A 26,073-nucleotide genomic window follows, 5' to 3' on the forward strand; every position below is an offset into this window, starting at 1 on the left:
TTAGCAGCACTAGACAATACTGTAGCACAGTAGTCCAAGTGACATAGAACTAGAGACTGTAGTACAAGTTTTCTTGTCTCAGTTGACATAAATTGAGCATTGCGTCGAATGAGTGAGATGTTTCTACTCATTTTAGATTCAATATTTGTCCTAAAATACTGTATGATAGGAACCCGTTGTATATAGCACTCAAATACAAATTAGCCTAAGTCCTAGCTTTTTTAATCTTTGTTTTAAATATGCTAATATGAGATATAATTTTTTTAAATGAGTCATATAAATGGCAGATATAATGTAGTAGCATACACCAGTAACAACAGTAATAATAATATAATAATATAATGTAATAATAATAATAATAATAACAATATTATTATTATTATTATTATTGTTATTATTATTATTATCATTATAAATTCAGTAATAATAGCAACTCTTGTTACTTAATGAGAATTTATTTTTCTAAATTTCATCTAATCTCCACAGGACCCCCCCCCCCCCCCTTCTTTTTTTCTTTTTTCCCTTTTTTTTTTTTTACTGTTACAGGATTGTATTGTATTTGTCCATATGTTATTAATATTTTTTTTCACAGCACCAGACCGTCTGTTTTCCCTGCAGATCTGACACTCATGAATTGGCAGTCCGGGTGATGAGAGTGCACCACAGAGGTGTAACATATTTATACAGTGTGTCATGATTGCCACCCATGCAAAGAAGCAGCAGTGGCTTCGGAAATGGACCGTACCAAGAGGGAAAGGGATGCTGGAGGATCCTGTGCTGGGTTTAGCTGTCGAAAAAAGCTACTTACATGAGTGTGAATGCCTTTTCCAATGCTTAACGCGTGAACATAAACGTAATATGATTACAAAATTGGAATCTGGGTGTTTTGTCGGTGGCTGCCACTTTGCGGATTTCTCTCTCCTTTGTCAGTCCCCCCCTCTGGTGAGAGCCACAGTGGCTGAGCGGTGGTAGGGACTGTCATCCTGCCTGGCCGCCCGGTTTTTTTGGAGAGAACCAGTTGGCACGGGGATGTTCCTGCGATGATGGCGCTGCAGCTGAAGAGTGGGGATGCAGCTTACTACCAGAGTGCAGAATACTGCAGAAACTACACCTCGCCTCCTGTCAGCTACGGTGACAGCAGCCATTATCTCGCCCGGTTGCCAGGTAAGGAGAGGCTTGCCATGCGGGATCTCCCCTCTGACTGTCAGCTGTCTTATGCGCTAATGTGCAGGGATGGAGAAAATCTAACCAGGGACGTTTGCAGTTAGGACGGAGGAAGCTGGATGTTGAGACGGGTTGCCCCGGTGCTGCTATCATCATCATCATCATCATCATAATGTCATGCTGAGGGGTGCACTAGCCATCATTCTGTTCAGCTTATAGAGAGTGCGGATGCTGCGATGTAAAATCTTAGGCTGTCGAGATCCTCTGATGGTCTCTGGCTCTGCAGGAGAGCTCTGTAATCTCATGCTACAGGGAGGTTTGACGTCCGGCGTTAATGAGAAACAGTGTATAGCCTGAGTGCAGCGTTCAGTCTCATCTCCTGAGTATGGCCAAGCAGTAAGTGGTCTGCTGCCAGGGAAAGTGCAGAAACCGTTACTGCACCTTTTGCTCTAGCCTCTGCACTGCTTGATCCCTACAGCTGGTGGTGACATGTGGCAATTATACAGTAACTGTTTCTTCATTACACCTGCCAGAACTAGTCTTTTCCAGAGTCCAGTATGTGTCACACAGCTGCATAAGTGAGGAAGATTTTGGCTGCATGAGAATGAATGGATGAATGAATGGATGAGAGTAATCAATCCTCCTGGTAAGGTTCATGTCATTAAGCAGTCCCTTGTCATCTTCACCCACTTCTCTGTCATGGTGAGTAAACGTTTCTCTAATTAAGTGGAAAGTAAATGCACATGCGGGTGAAAAAGTCCTCTGAATAATGGGCCAATCACCTGAAAAAAGGAAGGCCATTTTTGCAATCCATCAGTCATTTTAAAAGCGCCCAATATTTGTTGAATTAAGCTTCCCCAGTGTGACTCTCTGTGTGCCGACGACTTTAGATTCTCAGCGATTTTTACCTTTACGGAAACAGAAATTATATACGTTTGTGATTTATCATTCTAAGTATTTCTGTGGCACATACTACATATTCAATCATTTATTAAAGTATATAAATAAATCAATACTGATAAGTGCAGCTACAAATGTACAAATGCATGGTTCCAGGCAAGACATCTAGCCTTTCAGAAGTGAGACATCAACAGCTACTTCTGTTCTATAAGGATGAATGGATACTAATCAATATCGTAATAGCAGCCTAATGTATTAACGTGTGTTCAGAGTCTTTACAGGAGACTAACATGTACTTTTTGTTAAATATTACTGTAAAGATAGTCTCTAGATCTTCTCCAGTGGAGGATACGGATGAATGATATTCAAACCCTGAGTGAGACTGAGATATAAAAAAGGAATCTTGGCTTTACTACGGTACAGTAAGTAAATTGCAAACTACATTCAGGCGTATTTGGTCCTTGCTGCCTACTGTGCTTGTCCAGTGCCCAGTGAAGCAGATGGGATAAGTGCAGGAGGCATGTGCTTCTCATCGCTCCATAATTGATGTGACACAACACAGTACGGCAAGAGAAACTCTAGAGAAAACGAACACTTGGCCTATTTAGAGAATCTCAGTGGAGGCTATGAGATTATCAGCCTCCAGGACCGGAGCCTTTTTTGTGTTTTACTTTTAAACCAGCAAATGAAAAACTCCTGAGCGAAGCTCGAAAAATCTGACAAGCGACTGACTAATGAATCACTTCAGAGCTAGTTTCATGTCAAGCGTTGATTTTTCCAGCTTTGACAGATCTCTTTGGCAACTTTTAGAATAATATCGCTCCAAAGACATGATGAATATTACAGTGTTGTCGGTCTTCAGATTACTTGTTGTCTCTGGCTTCACAGTAATGTTACGTAAGATTTTGACTTGCAGAGTTGATTGTGTCCTCTCCAAAACATGAAATGCAAAATGACAATTTTTTTTTCTTTGACTTTGCTGCAAGGTCCACTGTGGTGAACATGTGAATATGTTCTGCAGCTCTGTAGACTGCATTATGTGGGCATAGATCTGGGTCTGAGGAGAGAAGGAGCTAACCTTGACCTATCTAGCTCACAACAAAGCTATGAGAAGTCATGAGAGCCAAAATAAGAGAACAGATAGGTTCTGGTATGTTAAAAAAAAGGATAAAAATGTCTGAAATACTCTGAGTAAAGGTCAAGCATCATTCTTGCCGTTATTATATGCAGTGATATATTAAAAACTACTTTTGCTCTGTTGTAATGTTCTTACGCGAGGATCTGTTTTTTCAACAAAAAAAATCCTAATGTAGAGAACTGTTAATGTTTCTGGCTGCCATTTTACGATCTACACACTCGTAGATAATAAATTACGTTTTCTTGGCTGCTTCCATTTTTTCCTTTGGCTAGTACAGGTAGTGCTTTGTGCTGGTTGTGGCCCATCACTGCAAGATTTCCTTTCTTGCGAGGTAACACAAATGTGTTCATAAATGCAATCCAAAAAGCCTCATAACTAAGCCCAGTTTCCCTCTATCTATATTTTGATCATAATTTGGGATGTCATGTTAAGAAGAGATAAGTAAACTGGAACAAAACCTGGGGACCAAACAAGAGTCAGAGTGTAAGCAAAATATGAATAGATAGTTTTAATATTATTATTATTATTAAAGCTGCTGTGAGCCATATTGTTTTGGTGCCATTTGGCAAAAATTGAATACTAACCTTGCAGAATATTGTAATACAAGTGGCCTCAGAGGAAGCTAGACTTCCTCATGGCTCTGTTTTTAGGCTTTAAAAAGTCCAACCTGAGACAAGAGCCTTTAGCCAATCACAGGACTTTTCATCTAGAAAAGTGAGATGTCTTTTACCGATTCCAGCTTCCTGCAGCTTTAAAACCAGTCAGTCCCAGCTACAGCTTAGTGTATGCAAATATATGCAGCAACTGTGAATGTCTATGGTTTTTGTTGTTCATTATCACCTCTCTCGTGTTTTCAGGGAGGCATGAATTAGTTCCACAGAAAATGTCAGCAAGCACAAATCAAAAAAAGTTTCACGTTTAGCTGTCAAGGGAAAAGAATGATTTACTGTAAGGGCTTCAGCATGCAACCATGTTTTAGGAGTTTACTGTCATGATGGAGCCTGAGGAGTGTGGAGCTTGAAGTTACAGTCATGAGGACAGGTCTGAAAGGTCTCTCAGCTTAACCTAACAAAGGGTCTGAGTTGAAGAGAAAGCAAGACTGGAGCTAAGGATGAATATGAAGACTCAGTTTTCACAGTAGAGGTGTGACCATAAGATTGATGTAGTGTTTAGGTTTGAAATATGAAGCCATTGTGCCTTAAATCTGCATTCTGTCTAACAGCCAGCAGGGGGCAGTTCCTCTTTTTGCATCAAGAATTCTGATTGTATAGAAGTCTATTAGAAAATGACCTTAATTCTTCTTTCTTTGAATACCTCAGTAGACGTTTTCTTAATGAGTTTATGGTCTCAATGACGAGTTTCGAATCTGCTTCAACACATTATGGTGTTTATTTTGTAAATTATGGTTCCATTTAGACTAAAATAGATGATAAAACAGGGTACGTTTTAGGGTGCGGCTACCTTGTTATTGACGTTTTATGACCACATTGTGTTCTTAGTCTTGTCAGTCGGATCCACCCTTGCTTGTCATGTCTGCTTTCAAAAAACCAAGATGTCAGAGGCTAAATGCCAACCTTTAGGCTAGCTCTATCTTTTATATACAGTCTATCAGGGCAACACTCGCAGATGGATAGAAAGTTAATTCCATTTTCCCTCATTTCGAGGAATATACTGCAAATGAGGTAGTGTCAAAGACTATCATGCCAAAAGTGATGTGAGTAAACCCTGCTTGGCCACTGTTTTGTTTTTCAGAGACAGCAATAGTTTTATGATCACTGTCTGAAGTAATTTATTTTTTCATATCAGTACACAAGGGAGTATCACCAAGAGAGAGGAACAGTTAGAAAGGCAAAATTCTATGTGGGGATATGCAGGGAACACATCTCTGAGCCTATTTGATATTATTTTGATCTAAAGTAAATTGTCATGTAAGTATAATTAAAAAGTGACAGTATATCTAATGTGTTGTGGAACAATGTGTTCTCTAAAGTGTTTTATAGATTTAGAAAAAAGGGGTCAGCTCTCCTGCTGTGGGATTTCTGAACGGCTGCTGTTTCAGTCAAAGAGCCGACATGAGGCTGCTGCTGATGAGGGCGATGATGTAGAGTAAATGATTAGTGGATTTGGCTCTGAATGGCATTAATTGTGACGACTAAGCATTGAGGTGTGGTCTAACTGAACATCTCATTAAAAAATAGAAAAATAGAAACATTTGAGGCACAGACTTCTCAAAAAATGTTATATTTAGGAGATTTTAGAAAAACATCCATCTATCCATCCATTACACTGGGGAACACTCATTTTGTTGCATTTAAAAAAAGACTTTTCTATAGTCAATTTGAGCGTGCTGATTTCAAATCTGAAGTCGTTTTGGTCTGCAAGCTACAGATTTTATGCAATTTGACATTTTTATTAATTTTTTAATGTAAAAGAACACACTTTAGATGGCGTTTTGAACTGTCTAAAAAGAGTCTCCATTCAGCAGGACTATAGTAAGGTACACCCAGTTCTTTGAGAAGCCCTGGGATGTCATGGCAGGAAACAAACTGTCTGTCTTCTGAAAAGAAGGCCACAAAAAGCTGGTCACGTTTTCTGAAATATGATACTTTAACAGAGTGATCAACAAGATTTCTGCCTTGTGATCTTGATGCCAACGCTCTGCTGCTTTCTTTGAAAGACCTAAATCCCGCACTAAATCATTCAGTTCAGCCTGGGGAAGAGGTTTACGCAAGTTCACATTTGTACAATTTCATTAACCTCAAATTGCTAGAGCTTGTAGAGAAAAACTAATTTCAGATTTGAAATCAGCTCCTTAAACTCCTTCAGAATCAGTTAAAATATCCAATGCAACTCAGAGTTACTGAAAAAGTGTTCTCCTGTGTTATCTATACACCGCTTCATCCCCATTAGGGTCACTGGGGGGCTGGAGTCTGTCCCAGCTGACTTAGGGTGAAACCCCGGACAAGTTGACAGTCCAACACTTTAATAGATAATTCATCATGTAACATCAAAACCATGTTTATCCTGTTGTTTCCTCCTTTTTTGTGGTTAAAGCAGTTATCATTCTGGTGTTTTCACAGTGCACTTCAACTGTGACTTCTTTTAATTGACTGGTAGTGAAGCTTGAGCTTCTGTCAGATCTTCCCTTCAACTGTCCACTCATTGACTCACAGCAGCTAATTATAGCTCACTTCTTCTGCTGTTTACTGCAACAGTTCCAGTGATTAGCCCAGTAATCGATCAGTGGCCAACTAAAAAATTGATTAGCCACTATTGTTATGGTTGGTTAATTGGTTTGGATTTTTTTAAAGAAAAAGAAGTAACATATTGTTTTTGCTGGTTTCTTTGCTCCTTTATGACAGTAGCCTAAATTTCTGAGACATTTGAGGACGTCATCGTGGGCTTTGTGAAATACCGAATACAATTTTTGACCATAGAGGAAACAATAGATTTACCAACAGTGAAAATCACTGTTAGCTGCAGCCCTGTTTTCTACAAATACCTCCCTGTTCATGCTCCCTATGGATGCCTGTGAATCTCTCCTAAGAATGAGCTCCAAAAACAGCAAGGTTAAAAACCTTTCATGAGGCGGCAATGTTAAAATAACACTTACAATGCCCATATGTTGTGGACTAGGTATATTTATATGCAACTGCCACATAATCCTGCTTTAGTAACATCGAGGCACCAAACCAGATCTGTCGAATCTTCTACAGGCTCATCTTGCATTTGACAAGGCTATAGTAAGGTCAGGGCCTTGTCCAGCATACCTTTCTCCTGAGGTCAGCCAGGCCAGGTGACAGACAGGCAGCGAGACAGATTGGACAGACAGACTGACAGCGAGCAGCAGTCGGAAACACAAACACCCCGAGGTGTTATTTTGGGGCCATGATTCATCGCTACTGGGCGTACGATTGGATTCCAGATGAAAGCGTCCAGCACAGTGAGTTTTAGCACAGCTCTTGGCCTATTAGTGACCTGACAATGTATGTGGTTACACACACACACACACACACACACACACACACACACACACAGACACAAACACACACACAGAGAGAGCGAGAACAAACATGCACAAATCAGCACAGTGCGTTCATAACTTCACATTTAACTTTCCGTTTTTCTTGTACAGTACAGACAAACCAATGGACACACAAACAGACACACAGCTTATATTAGTAGTCACATTTCAGGCTGTAAGGATTGTCACTGCTTCTGTTTATGTGTGTGTGCACATGGATGTATATGCGCAGTTCTGTATGCATGACTGCAGGCGCTGCAGGCTCAGCCTAATCTTTCTGATGCTCGCTGGAGTGTGAAGCTCTTCTGTCCGAGAATGTGTTTCTATTCGGCCATCTCTTTACGTCTTTCCTGCCTTGGGGCTCCAAGTGCTTTCCCATAGCAATGTACTTTTGTCATTTGGATTACAGCCAAGTTCTTTCTAAATGTCTGCTTGATGATCTGTCAATAGACAATATCTACTTAAATTTGCTGTATATATCTGACACATTCAACAAGATTCTAATCCAATAAAGAATTTATATATATATATATATGTATTTGCCAAGAAGGTAATCTTTTGTTATTTTTTTCTTTGCCATTTGCAGCATTTTCTTTTTATAAAGCTGCATGAAATAGACTCAAAATCGATTTCTATGGTTATTACTTTGAAAGAGATCAGCCAGAATAAACCTTACGTGTAGTCATCTCAAAAGATTCATCTGTCATGTTTTTGCTTCATAGTTCCTATAAATTACATCCCATTTTTACCAAAACTGATACATAAACAAAAAGGATTAGGGACTAAGTAAAAAAGTATTCAAATTTTTTTTTAAACAGACTTTAGGGACAAAGAAAAATTCCAACTTTTTTCACAGTGTTCCTAATCTTCTTCTGTAGATATCAGTTTTGGCTGAGCCCCCACAAAAGTTGTTTTTCTGAAATACTCTACATTGCCAGAATGAATCTATGAGCAAGCCTTCCTGTGTGTTTTGATGCTCAATTACATTAAGGTCAAGGTCAACAAAACATCTCTACAAGGCTGCGTTTAGACACAAAATAGGAAATAATAAGAAACATATTGTCAGCACACAAATATGTTCAAAATGGAAATTTGTAAGAACTGATTTAAGGCAAGTATGATATTTATCATGTTAATCATCTCAGTTTATAATGTTATCATACAAAACCTTTCTAATTGACACTACACACAAAGTCCAGTTGAGACTGACAGGAATGTTATTCGTTTTACAGGTGTTTGGTCATATCCAAAAGTCTCCAGAGACAGCCATCAATCTGACGGAATCTTTTAGTTCCTTGAAAAAGTTTCAGGTAATTGGGTCAAGAAGTGGCTCAAGTCAGTAGAATGCATTAGCTGGAAACAATTTGTGACTGGACAGCACTTCATGACTTCGCACTAAATAGTTTTTTTAATATACATGTCTGGAATAAAATAGTGGACAGACTAATGGAGCCCTTAAACACCCACAAACATGACTAACAAATTCAAAGCACGGTCTGTTATTGCAGGTGATTTCCTTGAATACATTAGAAATAATGTTCATTTAAGTGTCTGAAAGCCATTAAGGCCTTCAAGCCTTTCAAATGCCAAAATGGTATGAATAGTAATTGAATATAAAGTTGCATAAAGTTGTGTGACTTCATTCACGTCTGTCTGAATCAGCACTGACTTCCTTATCGAGATCGCTGAATGTCCTTATGACAATTTATTTTAATATGATATTTTTGATTGTTATGTGTAAATGTATTGTCTCTGTTGTCCACAGGACCAGAAGCCATGCTCAAGCCTCCTCTGAGTCTCTTCAGTCATCCCCAACAGCCCTTCCAACACATGGACTCTCTGCACCAGCTGGGACCTCCGCCGATGGCGCCCACGCAGCCCCTCGGCCCACCGCCCATTGCCCCCACTCAGGCAATTGGTCCCCCAACTATGGCTCCCCCCCAGAGTCTAGGCCCCCCTCCCATCACTGCTCCTCACCCATTAAGGCCTCCACCCATTACCCCACCACACACCTTAGGCCCCCCTCCGATGCCCCCAGCTCAGCCAATGGGGCCTCCACCCTTGCCACACACCTTGGGGCCCCCACCTGTAGATCACACACAAGCAATAGTGCCTCCAACCATGGACCTCGCACAGCCACTGGGGCCTCCACATCTGAACCCTGCGCATGCCCTGGTGCCCCCACCTGTAGTGGCGCCTGCAGCTGGTCGATTTCCCCTCCCTCCCAGCCCCTTGTCCTCACCTCCAGCCCCGGGCCCAGATCCCTCGCAGCTACCCCCAAGGCCCCCGGGACCGGCCCTCATCCCAGCCCCGGTGTCCGGCCTCATCTGCGGTCCTCTCCCAGGTCAGGCAGCCCCAGTCAGCGAGCAGCCCCAGGATGAGGGCTCTTCACTGGGGATGGAGGAGCAGGAGGACTCTCTGGGGCTGGAAGAACTGTGTAAACCACTGTACTGTAAACTGTGCAACGTTACCCTCAACTCCGCTCAGCAGGCACAGGCTCACTACCAGGTCAGTTGAATCCATATTTTCAGCACATATATAACACTAAGCTACAAACAAGCACATCATTCTGTGTCCCCATCTTTCTGTTCAGGGAAAGAACCACAGTAAAAAGCTAAGAAATTTCTACGCTGGCAGCCAGCAGCCACCAGCCATTAGGATCCCAGACGTCCTCGAGGCAGGTGGCCAGACAGCCCTCAGCTCAGGATCCAGCGACAGTGACGCAGGCAGGCAGGTCAGACCCAAACTCAGCACCAACCTACCTGAATGTTACAGTTTTCGTTGAGGAGGCGGCTGTGCTGCTGCTGAAGTGGCCACTCTGCTGAGAGGTCGATTCGTCTGAGGAGGTGGGAGAGAACTGCAGAGTCACTCTGTTCCATTTGAACAGCAGAAGCTCACATCACTGAACAATTTACTATCTCGACTCACTCTTTGCATTTTGAAAGGAAAATGCTGTCACCATATTTTAAACCAAATGACAGGTGACAACATGTCTAATTTAGTTTTCTAGTTTGTTGAAATAGCCGCATTGCCTCAAAAGGGAATTCAAGCATGGTGTTGTCCTCTCATCTCATGAAACTGAATCTGTAAATCACAAATGTGCAAAAGTTTTACCACACAAAACTTGAATACCATATAGCTGCAGCAGTTCATTTTGAGAATGACTGAACTTAATCAAAAAGTCCCAAATGTGTCAAATTAATGAGTAATACACTATGTAAAATCTCTTATTTCTCAACATCTTTGAAATATATCAGAGTAATCTATCATTTTGGACTTAAGTGAATGGATGGGATTTCTTTCATTTATCAACATCTTTCAGTTCATATTTCCAAGGTTCAAGGTTACTTTATTTATATCCATAGGTAGATTTGTTTTGCAGAAAAAAATATTGCATTTGGTGCACATAACAGACATTAAACCGAGCAGACAGGCACTTGATTGAGTGACAAGAAAAAAAGTGTTCCGCCATTCACCAATACAGCAGCAACGATAAGATAAAATAAATAAGATCAAGATAAATATAAACAAAACACAATAAAAAAAACTTAGAGAAATAAAAAGCAATCTCTGGGAGAAAAACCAAGACAAAATAAAATAAAGTGCAATCTCACTACTTTTTATTGAACTTAGTGACGGCAACAGGAACGACGATTTCCATCCAGTGTCGATACACTTCAGATCCACTTCATTCTCATTAGATTCACGGGGGGCTGGAGTCTATCCCAGCTGACTTAGGGTGAAGGCAGGAGACACCCTGGACAGGTCAACGGTCTATCACAGGGATACATATAGAGACACTCTTACGGACAATTTAGAATCACCAGTTAACCTCAGCATGTTTTGGTCTGTGGGAGGAAGCTGGAGAACCTGGAGAAAACCCACACATGCACAGGGAGAACATGAAAACTCCAGGCCGGGACACGAAACGGGGATCTTCTAGCTGTGAGGCAACAGTGCTAACTGAGACACTGTGCAGCCTTCAGTGCATATTTCCCAACTGAAAATCATATAATGTTGATCAATGAATTCTTCTCTGCCTCCCACTGGACCTAAACATTTCTTTCTTCTCTCTCAATGTTTACTCCCTTCCTCCTCTCACTACTAACACTGTGCTGTTTTGTCCTGTGTCTTCAGGCGCTGTATAAGGGGGCGCCGCGGGTCATCTTGGCCACAGAGAACGACTATTGTAAACTGTGCGACGCCTCCTTCAGTTCACCAGCAGTGGCACAGGCCCACTACCAGGGCAAGAATCACGCCAAGAAATTACGTTTGGCGGAGGCCCAGCAGAACTCCAGTAACATGTAGGTTTGGATGAAGAAATGTTTGCAGTATTGGCAGCTGGCTTCATCCTCATTCTGATTGTGCAGGCTGAGTACATATTGAGCACATATTAGCCGATGCCAAACTACAGGCACACTGCCCAATTTGCTGCTTAGTAATCATATTGAAATGAAGCAAAGCAATATAAAAAATACTGGTATATAAGTTGCAAACATATATTTTGGCTTTAGCCACATTCAATAAATGAAAACAATTTTTAATACTATTAGCATAATCACGTCATTCATTATCCAAATAGCCAAGCTGATATCGTAGAAGATATTAAGACAAACTTGAATTGAGTCTGACTCTTGTTCTTCATGTTACAGGGAAGCCAGCAATGAAGCAGCTCCAAGAAGAAACAGGAAAGATGGCAGTGAATACAGACTGGTGAAAAACCGCCGCAGCACACAGATACCTGCTTCCATGCCAGGTAAAGTATTAAAAGTAAACTGGAATTAAAAATAACGCCAGTAAAATGTAGGGATTTAAATGATCACCTCTATCAGTATCTGAAAAACACCTTTTTAATTAAGGCATAGTTGCATTTTTAACTTGTGGAGGTTTGTCACATTCAGTGCCAGAGTTCAAACTGGGAAAACAGGTTCTTCAGTTACTTAGACCATTAGTCAGCGAAGTAAACAGCTATTTGATCTGAATATGTGTTGCTTTATTGTATTCTGATGTCAAAGCAGAGGAAATTTTGATAATCGATAGGCAATAAGCTGAAGTCTGTCTTCTCCTAGGGCACCCCGTCATGAACAAATGTACAAATACAACCACAAAGGAGAGATCACTTACACTAACCAGTGTCAGCAGCTAAACTAGGCAGCTGAGTAAATGCCATCTGACTCCAGACAGTCAAGTTTCAGAAGCAATTACCAGTAAACTACTCCATTGTTCCTGATGGCGCTGATAATAGCTCCTTTTCACACACATGCTAGTACTCTATTAAGTTTTTTCATTTGGCTTTTCGCAGCTCAGACTATATTTACCAGGCATAAAATGTGATAAATATATAATCCATAAAATGCTCTCTATGTGTATGCTTGATGAAGTCAGTTTTGCTGTTCAGAATCCACATCCTCAAGTCCAATAGCCGACTGAGTGCAAATGATTGGCCTTGGGGCACAGAGAGAAGAAAAAAACATCTAAAGCAGTTCTTTCCTCTGCTGATGTCAGAATACGTCAGTGAAATAAACAGCTTTCTAAATAGATATGGTGAATGCTAAAAAAAAACACTAAGCACTCTATTTTAAAGACTTTTGCATATGGAAAATTTTGATTAAAAGCAGTCTTTCTTTTTCGTGGACATGATGAAAAAGACAGCTCACTGGATTCATTCTATTTGACGCTCCACCAGTAGTTCTATTCAGCAGCCTTTGGAGCAGCATTTATTTGCTGTAGCAACGGCTGACAAGGAATAATGACGTAAATGTTGTTGGACTTTTCACCCAAAGCGCTGTCATTTTGTTTCATACCACCTCCTCTGATGTTTGGTGAACAAAGATGAAAAGCTGCACCACTTTATCACCTATAGGGCTTACACATGTACATCTAACCTCCTGTAAAGGTAAACAGAAAAGAATGTTTGATGGAAGAGGTGCTTTTTTGTGATTTAGCCACATTTTCCGTGTGCTTCTGTGAGTGTCTGCTTTCGCCTTTGCGTGTGTGAAAACAGATACAGACAAGGTAAAGTCAGACCTTCTGCTGACGTCAGACAACCGTCTCTTCCTCGCTGTCTGACTCCTTCTCTGTCTTTCCAGGGACTAAAAAGTCAGCTCTTCAGCTCAACATAAAACAGGAGTAATCATACAATAAAAGAATATTTCCTTCCTTTCTTGCTCACTCTCTCATGCTCTCTCTTTGTCTAACAGACAAGGTTCTGCTGATTTAATCAGTTTTCTTGATGGACAAACCCTAAAATAGCTCTCCTGCGGTTGCGTTCTCGCTGTCTTTTTATCTCTCTCTGTATCTGCTTCTCCTTTTTCTGCTGTGTTAATACACACACAAACAAGCAATGCTCTTTTTCCAATGGTCCACGCTGATGTAATCCCAGACGACGTGTTGCTTTTCTTTCTGTGCACCCTTGTGTATCATTATCACACTTAGTAGTGAAATATCAGTTTTCAATTTCGTGACCGAGTCGATCTGTTTTCAAGCTCAGTTTTGACATGTGGCTTTGGGTGTATCCCCAAGCCACATGTCAGTTTGTGCTAAAGCAATTGGTAGAATAATCCACTTTAATAATCAATCGGCTTGTGTCAGTAATTTATTACACTTCAGGACCAAGAGACCACAGCCACGGAGTTGGCTCTGTGTTGTCCTTCAGGGACAAATGCTAAGGTTAGCAAGCTAAAGTGGCCAGAGTGGCATTAGCAAAGTCTCTCTGGTCACTGATTTCAACCCTAAAAACTCACACTTTTTATATTTTTTTTCCAGTAGAATGTGCAGATTTATGGTGTCCCTGCTTCTCCTTCCACTCATCCTTCATGTTCGCCACAACCCGAGCACACCTGCTCCCCTACAACTCTGTTTAAACACTATAAAACTAACCCACACTACACAATGGCAAGCTGTTCTGAAGAATATTAGTGATACAGAAACACCCACCCTGCAAGTTGATAGGAGGGGCTCCTTTGGTTTGTAGCACATGAAACCCTGAATCTGAGTCTGTATTTTTGAGATTTTCATGAGTACACTGTAGGTGGAAATACTCATAATACTAATAAAAGTAATGATTACTTGCAGTCTTTAATCTACCTTTAGTCCTACACTGGAGCATGCTTCCAGCTGTCATGGTGGATAAATCTGGAATGAATCAGCCTGTGAATATGTCGCTACTGCTAACATCTCTCCTGTCCGACGTCTCTCGTCTTCCTCCCCCCAGGGCCGTACTACAACCCCAGACCGAGGCAGCGCATCCCCAGGGACTTGGCCATGTGCGTGACTCCCAGCGGACAGTTCTACTGCTCCATGTGCAACTGCGGAGCCGAGCAGGAGACGGACTTCAGGCAGCATCTGGAGAGCAAGCAGCACAAGGCAAAAGTGTCGGAGTTAAGATACCGCCATGAGATGGAGAACCTCGGCTACAGCTAAGAGACACAGGAGGGGAGGAGGGAGAGCAAAGGCAGGGACTGGAGTGTGAAGGAGCAGTAGAGTACAGGAAGGTAAATACTTCTTCCTGTTTGAGGGATGTGTTTAAGTGATTAGCCCAAGTGGCTTCAAGATTTTGTTGCAATTCATTTGCTATAATACAGTTTATTAGAAAGGACACGTGAATAACAGTGGCTCAGGTAATAGATTAAGTTTACTAAGTACAGAGTTGATGGTGTGATCCTAGCTTTTCTGTCTGCAGGTCAAAATGTCCTTTGGCTAGACACTAAACCCCAAGTTGCTCTTGATCTGCAGGTCAGTTTTGTCCATCCCATCAGGAAGGACAGGATAATTAGATTTATTTTGTCTGAGTTTTTGATTTTGAAATTTAGTCTGTATATTGAATCAGGCTCCAACATCCAGAGAAAGTGGCAGATTTAGCATATAACTTAGAAACACAGACTGTATTTAAAACTTGTAAAGCCGATGCAGAAGTGCCTTAAACCTGCATTCTATCACACAGCCAGCAGGGGGCGACTCATCTGGCTGCAAAACAAAGGCACATGAAAAGATGAGCCAACTTCTCACTTGATTTGCTAACTCAGTAAAGATTTTCCTAATGAGTTTATGGTCTCAGTCACTATTTTCAAGACTTTGTAGATGCAGTGTCAGGTTTGTTTGATAAATTAAGGTAACATTTCGACAGCAAAAACGCAATAAAACTGAGTATGTGTTAAGGCAGGCCGACCTTGTGATTGACAAGTTGTTGTGGTATGGCTGTGTGCAGTGTCCTCAGGTTGGTGGTGATTGCCAAATAACAAATTTTAGGCTTCAAAGCGGTAGTCCACAAACCACGGTGACTGCATCAATCTTTTAAATACAGTCTATGTATGGAAAGAAAAAGAAATTATGCTTTAGTTTAGCTATGAAACTGATCTAATTTTTTAGCCAACATCTTTTCTTCAACTGTTTCTGGTCAACTACTTCCTTCAAAACTTTGAGCAGGTTGCATTCTGGCTCAGGGTGCAGGAAAATGCAAATGAAATGCAAAGAAATCTTGGACTTGTTTGGGCAACAGCAAGGCACTCAGCATTGAGCCACAAGGACAGGACAAGGAGACAGGGAAGAAGCAAAAGGGAGAAGACAAGAGAAAAGGCTTTCAGGTCAGAACAGCTTGGGAAATCAATCTCGGAGGACAAAGTTTTTGTTTGTGACTCATGTTTCAGTTCTTGTGTGTGAGTCAGCCCTACAGGTATTTTTTCAGGCCCTGCAGCAGGGACTTGAGGGCCACCTAGTGACCACAGGGCCACATGGGGCCCAAAAGAGCAAATTCAACATCTTTAAAACCTAATAGAGGTTTAAAAAAATCCAAAGCTTCAAGCACTACTTGCTAATTTAAAAAAACAAAGCACAATGAACATCATCTCTTAGAAACAGTGTTATGTGAATCTGTGAGCCTCAGCCGACCTCTTAGCGATCCTTTGGTGTGTCCAGGCTAAAGGCTAAGCCCTGGCTAGCCTTGTTTGTGCCTTTGGAGGGAATTAAGCTAAAGAGTAAGCTTTGGTTAGCCATTTTGGCAATATAATAGAAACCAATCTGTACTACTGAGTAGGTTTTTTTTATATTCCGTGTCATCTCTCTTCTTGTATTAAATCCACACTAATGTTATGTAAATATGATTAAATTACATTATAGATGTAAATATAGCAGAATATACATGAATCCTATTGATTCTTTGGTTAATGTTAGCCTAGAATATATTGTAATGATCTATTTAATAATTATCAGGAATCTTGTACAAAGTGTGCACTGGCTGAATGTCTGCTGATCAGCACTGTATGTTTGTATGTGGGTCTCACTGTCGGCCCTCCATTTCACTCTGGATGGTGTCTTTCTTCGTTGGTAAAGTAACGCCGGCACCATCAGTGTGTATTTAAAAGCTGCTAGCCGTCATTTGGACTGTGCTGGAGGAGCATTTGCCAGGAGAGGCTGCCTCTGAAGCTGAGAGTTTTTTGATGCAGAGTACAAGCTGAATTTTTGTTTCTAGAAGCAGTCAAAATGGCATTGTGAGGGAAAAAGGCATTCACTGACAGTGATGCGTGCAGCTGAAAGCATTTAACTCCAAACTTTAAATTAGTTTGCAAATTGCAGAGCTCCTGGATATTTTTTTTTGGTTCTTACACATATCATTTAATTCTCCCAATCAAGCTTGATTCCCAAGAGGGGCATAACCAGGTTTTACTGCAGAGTGCTGCAGAGGAGTAACATGGGCTTTGTCTGCATTTGCACACAGATCTGCTTTCTGTTTGTTTGAGGATCTTTTTTTTTGTTCTTCTCCCCATATGACCAACTGATAAGTCCAGCTGATTTTCTGTCTTTAGCCCACTCTGAGAAGGTTGGTTTTATAATAGGAATCTGATTTAATTTTCTGTTTCTTTTGATTTAATTTTCTGTTCCATTTCAGTGGCGCTGAGCTTAACGTAGTGCAGACACCAGGCATTCGGAGTTTACAGTCATATTTTGAATCACTAAAAAAATGTGTACTGTGCCTTTTAAAGTTGGCTATTATCTCCGCTGCATTTGAAGATGATAATGATGGAGTCAAAATTTTTTCAAAATTTGTTGTTTCCTACACAAAAGTGTTGTCTTTGAAAACCTTATTCACATACTGATGATTCTTTATTCCTTAAATCAAAATAGATTTTATTTACGCCTAAAGAAATCACTTTATGTCCCCACAAAAAATGATTTTCCTCAAGGATTTGAATTGAGCAGACACACACACACACACACACACACACACACACACACACACACACACACACACACACACACTCCCTACATGCCATAATTGAATCAGTCAAAGGCCTGATCAGTTCACATAATTAGACGTGGTGGAAAGTGAGATGAAAGCAGCGTCCTGGCTTTCTCTTCGGTTGGTTTAGCTGTGGGGAGAGGCAGCTGTTCACATCTTATGTTTATCTCCAGAGCACAAACACACACACCTGACCACACACACAAGGACACTCAGGAGAATAGCACTGTGAGGACAAAGTGCTGTGGTGCTTTGGAGGTTTTAAACACGAGAGAAAGGCAGAGCCAGAGGGAGAGGCAGGCAGAAGACAGAAAATAAAATGCTAGGCTTGTTTATTAGCCCACTGTGCTGTACAGTTTTATCAAAAAGGAACAAAGAGGAGCTGATGAAAGCTGAGCTGTAACCAACGCTGTGGGTGAGACGCAGCTAGTCAAGGAGTTTTTCACATTAGACAGAGTTGCTGTTAATAGCACTCCTCCTCCTCCTAGAAATAACCCACTTTGTCTCACATGAAAGCTCTAACCTTTTATTATGTTGACAGGCTCCTGGATTCAAAATGAGAGTCACACTCCAATGCTGCCATTGAACACTTTCAGCAAGTGCAGGAAATAATAAACTGCAAAAGAATGGAAATAATGGAGATATCACAGGAAACTAACAGACTCCTACAGACGAGGCCGGAACAGCTTAGCATGTCCGATAGCAATCTGGAAACCCACTGTATTTGTGCTCATGTTTAGACCCTTTATATCAGTAATTCCCAACTTTTTCGGTTCTTGACCCCTTAAAATAAGGTATTATTTGCATGAAACCATTTATCACAGGTTATGGCCATGATGTTGACAGGAGTTGTGAGCAGATCAACCAAAGATTTCTATTTTCTTATCATTTAAACACAATGAGAGCATCAAGACAAAATAGCAACCGCTGTATAAATGCAGTCCATTTAGCATTTAAAAAAAATGGAGATGTGAAAAATACTTCTTGTGAGCCCAGTGATGACATTTAAAAACATTGAAAAGCAGACTGTTTTTGTGCCACGGGGTAATAAAGCCTCAGCTGCATTATCGTCCAAATCACCAGGGGCCCCAAAACCCTCTGTTCTGTGCCAAAAAAAACGATGCGCACTTTTGGTTGGTTTCTGGGCAAGTAATGCAGCTGCCATAGGAACAAGGCAGACATGAGGACAGGGCACAGACATACACAACTCACAGAGGAGGTAGAGAGAAATGAATCTTATGTGTTTGAAATATGCTGTAGAGGCTCATAAGAGGTTAAATGATCCAGCAGAAGATCCAGAAAAGTGAGAGTTTTACATTTTCTCTGAAAGGTGGTGCATTGTTGCATTACTATTGCACTGCTTTACATGATGCATCGGTCCACTGCCTGTGTGTGCAGCATGTGCTGAGTGTGAATTACAGAACAGTCAGAGGGGATTTTGGCTCCTTTGAATAAGCCATGAGCTCCCCTGAAAACATTACTAGTGAACTTTTGGGGAGTCTCTGAAGTTTTGACAATCATGGATCATGCATAAAATTGGACTGTTATTGATGTATGATTCATGCATGAGGATGATTCATCCCTAATTCACTTTACGCATGATGCGTGGCAGCACAATGTCTACATATAAACTGAGAACTTAGAGCAAAACAAGGCCGCTTCCTCGCATATGATTTGTTTAAAAGAAATCTACACCAACCAATTTTGAAAAGAAATCATAAACATTAGCACTGATCAGAATAATAATTAATTCAATTAAATAGCGTGCTTTATGAATGCCTCTATCATTAAGTAAAGAAGCCGTAGTATAGTTAGCACATGGACCGTGAGACTGATGGTCCATAGCAGAATATATGTGTCGCCCTTCCTCCAGGATTTTGGGTCTAATTATTTAAAACAAAATAATGTTTTGTGAAAGATCACTGGTCCTTCAATGTGGAGCTCAGACTGCTTAAAAATATTAATCTTAAGATTTTTTTCACATCATTTAAGAAATTCTCAAACGCAAGAAGCTCTCGTTTAAAATTAATTCAATGGTCTGAATAAGCAGATATTATTAAATCTATTTGTAGCTAATGCGCTAAAACAGGACAAGTATTACTGTTACGTCAGATTGTTTTAGATTGATATTGTAGCAGTAAAGCATAATTCTACATGTAAGCACTTGTGTTGGTTGCTCACATTCATGAAAATCAAGTTTTTTACCTTGTCAATACGTGTATTGGGTGTTTTTACACGGGAGAAGATACAGTATGTGTGAAAGAAGCAGTCAGCACCGTGGCTATGCAGTCTCACCTTAAAACCGCATCTCAAACAGACAGATTTTCGGGGGCTTTTCAGACATAACAAACCTTTCCATAGCTGAATTACTCCAGTATTACAATTTAACATTGTGTAGTGTAGGGTAATTTGATGGTGTTTCAGCAGACAAGGTGAGCTGGTGGTTAGACGTGGCATTTTAATAGATCTGCACATTCTAGAGGAAGCGACTCTGCAGAGTTGCATTTAAGCCATTTTAAGGCAGGAAGATGATTATTTTCACAGAAAAGTTTCTAAATATGTAACTTTGATACACAGAGCTGAGTTTTTATGGGTTTAATCGTTAATCAGAGAGGGCCACTGTGGTAAATAAATAAAGGCATCTGTCTGAACATACCTGCCTTACCTGTTAATGGGTTTATTGTTTTGGCACTTTTCTTTCGCTGTGTGGTCCTTGAAATAGATGACATTGCGTTAATCTTTATTAAAAGACTGTTTAGTTCTTGTTTGGTCTGATAAAATGTTGAAACAGTTCAAATACTTGTTGTACTGTTTCCATTTGTTTTCTTCTAACTGTGCTTACTTGTTCAAGACTATAGGGACTAGTAGCTATAATCTACTGATAACTATGAGTTTCACTGTTATTAACCGATGCTGATGTGTGTCAGCACCATAAGTTATAAGATGAACTTCAGAGCTTCATTGTAAATGGCAGAGAGGTATTATGTATCGCACTGTACAAATTGAACTTGGTTTATTTCATGCATGAGTAAAGTCATAACTGTTGAGATGTTTCTATTACTGAGAGAAAATATAGGAATGCCATTCAAGAATGTTTTTTAAGAGGTTTATATAGCAGGTTGGTTGGTTGGAAACCTCTGTGTGCTGTGATGAATCTACAAGCTGGTATTGGAAAAAGGAAATTACAATTTTGCACTGAGTATAAAAAGCCACCGGTGTTTATAAGGAAAAGTACGCTACCATATGGTGTTGAGTTCCAGCGGAGACTTTGCTGTCATTGCCATTATTTGCTCCTCAATTATTCTTATCCTAATGTTTACGAAGTGAGAAGTTGAAACTGTTGCGAATGTGTATCATATTTGTAATTGTGTGTGTTGTTGCGTGTGCTGCACTGTTGGACTGAGCAGATCAGGGTAGATGAGCAACACAGTGATGGTAAGCAGGAACAACATAACAGCTGTAGCACAAATTAATAAAAAAAATGTTTACCACACTGCAGAGAAGTCAGACGATGGACCTCTACTGGTCTGCTATTATTTAAAGACACAATTTTAATGTCTACAAAAAAGTGTCAGGCACAAACTTTGTATCAAAAGCACCTGAAATCTTTTAACTTGGTGCTCAAATCTGTTCAGGTCCGGTGTGTTGATAAAAATGAATCCAATTATTCATTCTTTATTTTTATTGAGGCTTTTTAAGTCCATCTGAGATATTAGGCAGCAATGCTCACCAGAGAAAATCCACTGTTAACACAAGGACGTGACTCCTCATCACAATCACACCCCCACAATCAGAACTAAAGAATGTTTTTGATGAACGCTGAAGAGTCTTTAATCAAAACTAAATAAGTGAATTTCTCCAGACATTGTACTACCTGGACGATTGACAACTTCACATCTTTTGGGAAAAAAAAAAAATTCTTTGTTCGACACTAGACTGCCTTTTAAAGGACTAGCATGACATTCTTTGAAAATGTGCTTTTTCTCCTTTCTTGCTGAGAGTTGGATGAGAAGAATGATGTCACTCTCGTGCCTTCGCCTTGTATCCATGAGGTGTTTAGCGTAGCTTAGCATAAAGACGGAAAAAGGGGAAACAGCTTCCCATGCCGTGTCCATAATTCAAAGATCTGCACCTCTAAAGGTCATTAATCAATATGATATAATTTTGTGTTGTTATTTGTGTTTTTGTGGTTAGAAGAAGTTTTATACTGCAGTCCCTTCTTGCCGAACATTTTTTTATCACCAAGCATTTCTCGGTAGTGTCTCTGCTGGCTTCCTGGCCGTGTCTCGTTGACAGTAATCTAGAAAGACAGAGTGTAGCTAAGGCTGGAATGCGAGACTTTTCCATAGAATGATGAGCTTCACATTGAAGGTCTGACTAAATGAGTTCACACAATGCTGATTAGGCCTGTTGGTGCCAGGTACATCTCTCTGCATTTCACAGTTTTATATGCGCTGTCTCCGACCTCAAACCCATTTCGGTGCACTGTGTTATGGGACGGCTTTGCCAGAGTTGAAGAAGAGAGCAACTGTAGCAACAGCAGCAATGCCAAAATGCAAAAACAAACAAAAAAATCTTATAAGTCTCAAAGGTGCATTGTTGGTTTAAGGTTCTTTTATGACCCTTGGATAGCAGTGATGATCTTCAGGCCCAAAGTTTTGAGAAAAGGGAACTTCACTGGCATGTGCAGCACAAACCTAATATCACAGAAATGTGTTGCCGAGAACAAACCTCGACTTCCTCATTATCAAGTGCTGAGCCCACACAGACTTGTCTGAGATGGTCACAAATTGGGACCCAACCTAGTGTTAAAATTTAAAAGTTTAAAGGTGCTGTAGGCAGATTTTTCAAATTTAAAGGAAGACCAACTGTTTTGCCCTGTTTTCAGTCTCTGTGCTGAACTAGGTTAATCATCTCCTGGTTCCAGATTCGCTGCTGGCACACAGATATGAGAGTTGTATTGATCGTCTCATTAAACTCAGCCGGAAAGTGAGTCAACCTATTTCCCAAATGTCTGTTTTCTGTATTTGTGTCTGCTCATTTCAGCTGTATTGGTCTCTAAGGTTGTTGCTGAGCCACAGCAATAAGAAACAGGTTGTGCTTGCTTCACATAAAAGCCCATGTATCCTGGTCCACACATTAAGTGAGTCTGTACACTGTCAGAGTTCAGGACCTTCCACCTTCATTTACTGTCGCGGGGCACAGAGCTCCAAGCAGCGTCCCTGCCGGACAGTATAAACCTCTGTACTCTCTGTGAAAACCTCAGCACACTTTCAGTGCCTCTGGACAATGTTGCCAATATACCACTGACTGACTGACTGGATGCTTGTACAAATGATTTGCTGATTTCCGAGGCTGCGTGTGTGTGTGTGTTTTCTGACAGATGAATAAACGTGCAGATAATAACAGAGCGGAGTTGATGATTATTACAGTGAATGTGTGTCTCATGTGTTCTCTTCCAGCTCGTACAGCTCCGGGGGAAATCAGTGTTCTGCTAGCTGACGCTGTTATTGGCTCACAGGGAGAAGACGCTCTCCATAGCCTAGTTTCCACTGCACTGATAATCAGGATTTACTCATTATTCTTGATATTACTTCTGCCAGGAAAGCTGTTTTTGTGCCCCTGGTAGAACTGTCAGCAGGATATCTCACAAACCTTATAAACAGATTGCCTGAGATGTGGTCTTTCCTCGAGTTTAAGTTATTAGTTTTCCACTGACTTGAATCTCTGCCATGGATTGGTTCTTTTCATTTGCAAATTCTTTGAATTGAACTGAATAGTCTGCTCTACTGACAGTATAGTTACTGTAAATGTCAGGAAAAATACATCCGTTTCCTACTCAAACAAGCAATGAGAAGTGAGAGAAGCTTCGGTTTCTGCTTTCACCTCTCATATCCTCTGCTTATAAATGCTCTGCTATTAGAGGAACATTTTTAAATTATACATGGACATGAATGACTATTATCTTGTATGGGATCCTCTGCACAGTCCATGCCCCCAAATGCTGCAGGTACAGTGCTTATAATACACACATTTTCATCATTTCACCTCTACATGAAACTAGCAAATAAACAGACTCAATAGCAGATCACAGTTCTCTACTTTGCATCAGTCACTTTGGTCTAGAAAGACTCAGGACGCATTTGCTTCAAACAGACAGACCAAGTGGATGATTGATGGTTCTCTCCTTCAGTCAGACATCAATATAGAAAGCCTTTAGAAAGCCTTATATGAAGCAGAATGAACCAGTTTATTGAAAAAAAAAGAAAAGAATGCCACACACACAAACATCACATCTGCATTGACAAATGTAGAAATCTGTTTCTCAAGACAGGCAGACTGACCCAGGGCTGCAAATACACAGCAGTTCTAAACACAAATTATTCTTAACAATCCAGTAAAATCAGAACCTGAGAGTAGATACATATCGTGCGGTTGTGAAACTATATATTCAGCAGAAGAAAGAAACAAACACTGCCTGGCCAAAAAAAAGAGTCACCACCTGGATTTAACTAAGCAAATAGATAAGAGCCTTCCACTGGATAACTACTGCAGTGATTAATACGTTTCAGCTGCAACAGCTTATTTAACTCTAGCTGATGCAGTGAGGGGCTGCATAGTGGAGTGGTGGTTAGCACTTTTGCCTTAGCTAGAAGATCGCCGGCCTTCCCGGGATCTTTCTGCATGGAGTTTGCATGTTCTCCCTGTGTATGCGTGGGTTTTCTTCAGGTACTCCGCCTTCTTCCCACAGTCCAAAAACATGCTGAGGTTAATTGATTATTCTAAAATTGCCCATAGGTGTGAATGCAAGTGTGATTGTCTCTATGTGTAGCTCTGTGACAGACTGGCGACCTGTCAGGTGTCCTCTGCATTCACTCCAAGTCGGCTGGGATAGACTCCGGCCCCCACACGACCCTAATGAGGATTAAGGGGTGTATAGATAACTGTTACGATCTAAAAGATATTAAGGGGTATGAAGAAAGTAACAATAATTTGAAACCCAGGTTAAATAAAGAAAATTGAGACAACTTATGAAAAGAAAAAGGTGATGAATGTTTATTTATACAACTTAACAACTGAGAGCCACAGGGAAGCCCATGAACTGTCTGGTAAACCTAAGAAGCTAAAGAACACAAAGAACAAAGGAAACTACCCACACTACTGCAGGCTCTTCAGCCACTGGAGGCCTGCAAAACTCACAAACAACAAACAGCTCCACAAAGCCGACAGGTCACCACTGCTCCACACAGGACTGCTGAGAGAAGAGGCCAAAGAGGGAGAGTGAGCACAGCTCTCTCCTGCTACATGTACTCTCCTGCTCAATCAGACTAATCACCAGCACCTGCCACACCTTCACAGCAGTAGAGGAGCCTGAAGAGAGAGAGGGAGAGAGAGAGAGAACACAAAGCAGCACGCCAACACACAGGGCATGCAACAATAATGGATGGATGGATGATGCAGTGAGGAGCTTCTCACTTCTTAAACAATCATGTTGGACGACATATCCTGTGGTCATGAAAAGGATGTTAATCTGTCTCAGAAGGGTCAAATTATTGTCCTGCATCAAGCAAAGAAAACAACTAAGGAGATTTCTGAAACTACTAAAATCAGGTTAAGAACTGTCCAACGTATTAATAAATCCTGAGGGATAGTGGTGAACCATCATCTTTTAGGCACAAATGTGGTCGGTCATGTGGTTTGATAAGTCCAGATTTACCCTGTTCCAGAGTGATGGGAGCATCAGGGTAAGAAGAGAGGCGGATGAAGTGATGGACTCATCATGTCTAGTGTCTACAAGCCTGTGGGGGTTAGAGTTACGATCTGGGGTTGGTCAGGTTCAGCAACGTTATGTTCCCAAAGAATGAGGTCAGCTGACTACCTGAATATAATGAATGACCAGGGGCCTCATTTATAAAGCTTGCGTACGCACAAAACAGGGCTAGACGCAAAGGTTGTGATTTATAAAAACAAACTTGGCGTGAGAATGTGCGCACCGGTGCACCAACCTTGATTCTTGATGCTTCTTTACGCACAAAACAGGGCGTAAATCACAAACTTTGCGTAGAAAGTGGCGTACGCTGTGTTCGTTGTGATTTCTAAAAAAAACTTGGCGTGAGAATGTGCGCACCGGTGCGCCAACTTTGATGCTTGCTTAAGCACATTTTGGAGACAGAGGGAACGGCAGTGCCGGAGGATGAAGTGGCGAATTGAAACCAGATTGATCTCAAACATTTATTGTTATCACATATTAGACTTGTAGAGCCGGATAATCATAAACCCTCATTGTTGTAGATGTTCATATAGTGCGCCATTCGGCCGACGACTGTATTTGCAGAACTATGTTCATATATTAACAGGAGTGGATTGAACGTTATTTCATTCGGTCGTTTGACCGAAGGGCCGGTATCTGGGGCCGGTGCGGTGATCTTTATTAAATAATTTTGTTTACTGATCACCCGGCACCTGTATGGCTCATCCATTTGTAGGGGTGGTCTCCGACGCAGTGGCTCGGGTTCGATTCCTGCCTGTGGCACTTTTATGCATGTCTTCCCCCTACTCTTCTCCCCATTTCCTGTCACTCTTCACTGCAACTATCACAGTAAAAAGGCAAAA

At 40.9% G+C, this 26,073-nt stretch overlaps 1 protein-coding gene across 1 annotated transcript; it reads left to right on the forward strand.

The window, feature by feature from the left end:
* Positions 1-935: 935 nt before the first annotated feature.
* On the forward strand, positions 936-22,868 carry zmat3 (zinc finger, matrin-type 3). Its single transcript, XM_022194585.2, has 6 exons — positions 936-1,164; positions 8,992-9,734; positions 9,820-9,960; positions 11,364-11,530; positions 11,879-11,982; positions 14,440-22,868. Exons 1-6 carry the CDS (start codon positions 1,041-1,043, stop codon positions 14,646-14,648), a joined length of 1,488 nt encoding a protein of 495 aa, XP_022050277.2. The 5' UTR covers positions 936-1,040; the 3' UTR covers positions 14,649-22,868.
* The last annotated feature ends 3,205 nt before the right edge of the window (positions 22,869-26,073 follow it).

Source organism: Acanthochromis polyacanthus, chromosome 4 (genome assembly GCF_021347895.1).
Source record: "Acanthochromis polyacanthus isolate Apoly-LR-REF ecotype Palm Island chromosome 4, KAUST_Apoly_ChrSc, whole genome shotgun sequence".
NCBI classification, from domain to species: domain Eukaryota; kingdom Metazoa; phylum Chordata; class Actinopteri; family Pomacentridae; genus Acanthochromis; species Acanthochromis polyacanthus.

Excerpts from the sequence above, each read along its gene's own strand:
- zmat3 (XM_022194585.2), top strand. The coding sequence starts at position 1,041 with ATGATGGCGCTGCAGCTGAAGAGTGGGGATGCAGCTTACTACCAGAGT. Across the intron at positions 1,165-8,991 it reads TTATCTCGCCCGGTTGCCAG|GACCAGAAGCCATGCTCAAG; the intron begins GTAAGGAGAGGC and ends TGTTGTCCACAG. Across the intron at positions 11,983-14,439 it reads GATACCTGCTTCCATGCCAG|GGCCGTACTACAACCCCAGA; the intron begins GTAAAGTATTAA and ends TCCTCCCCCCAG.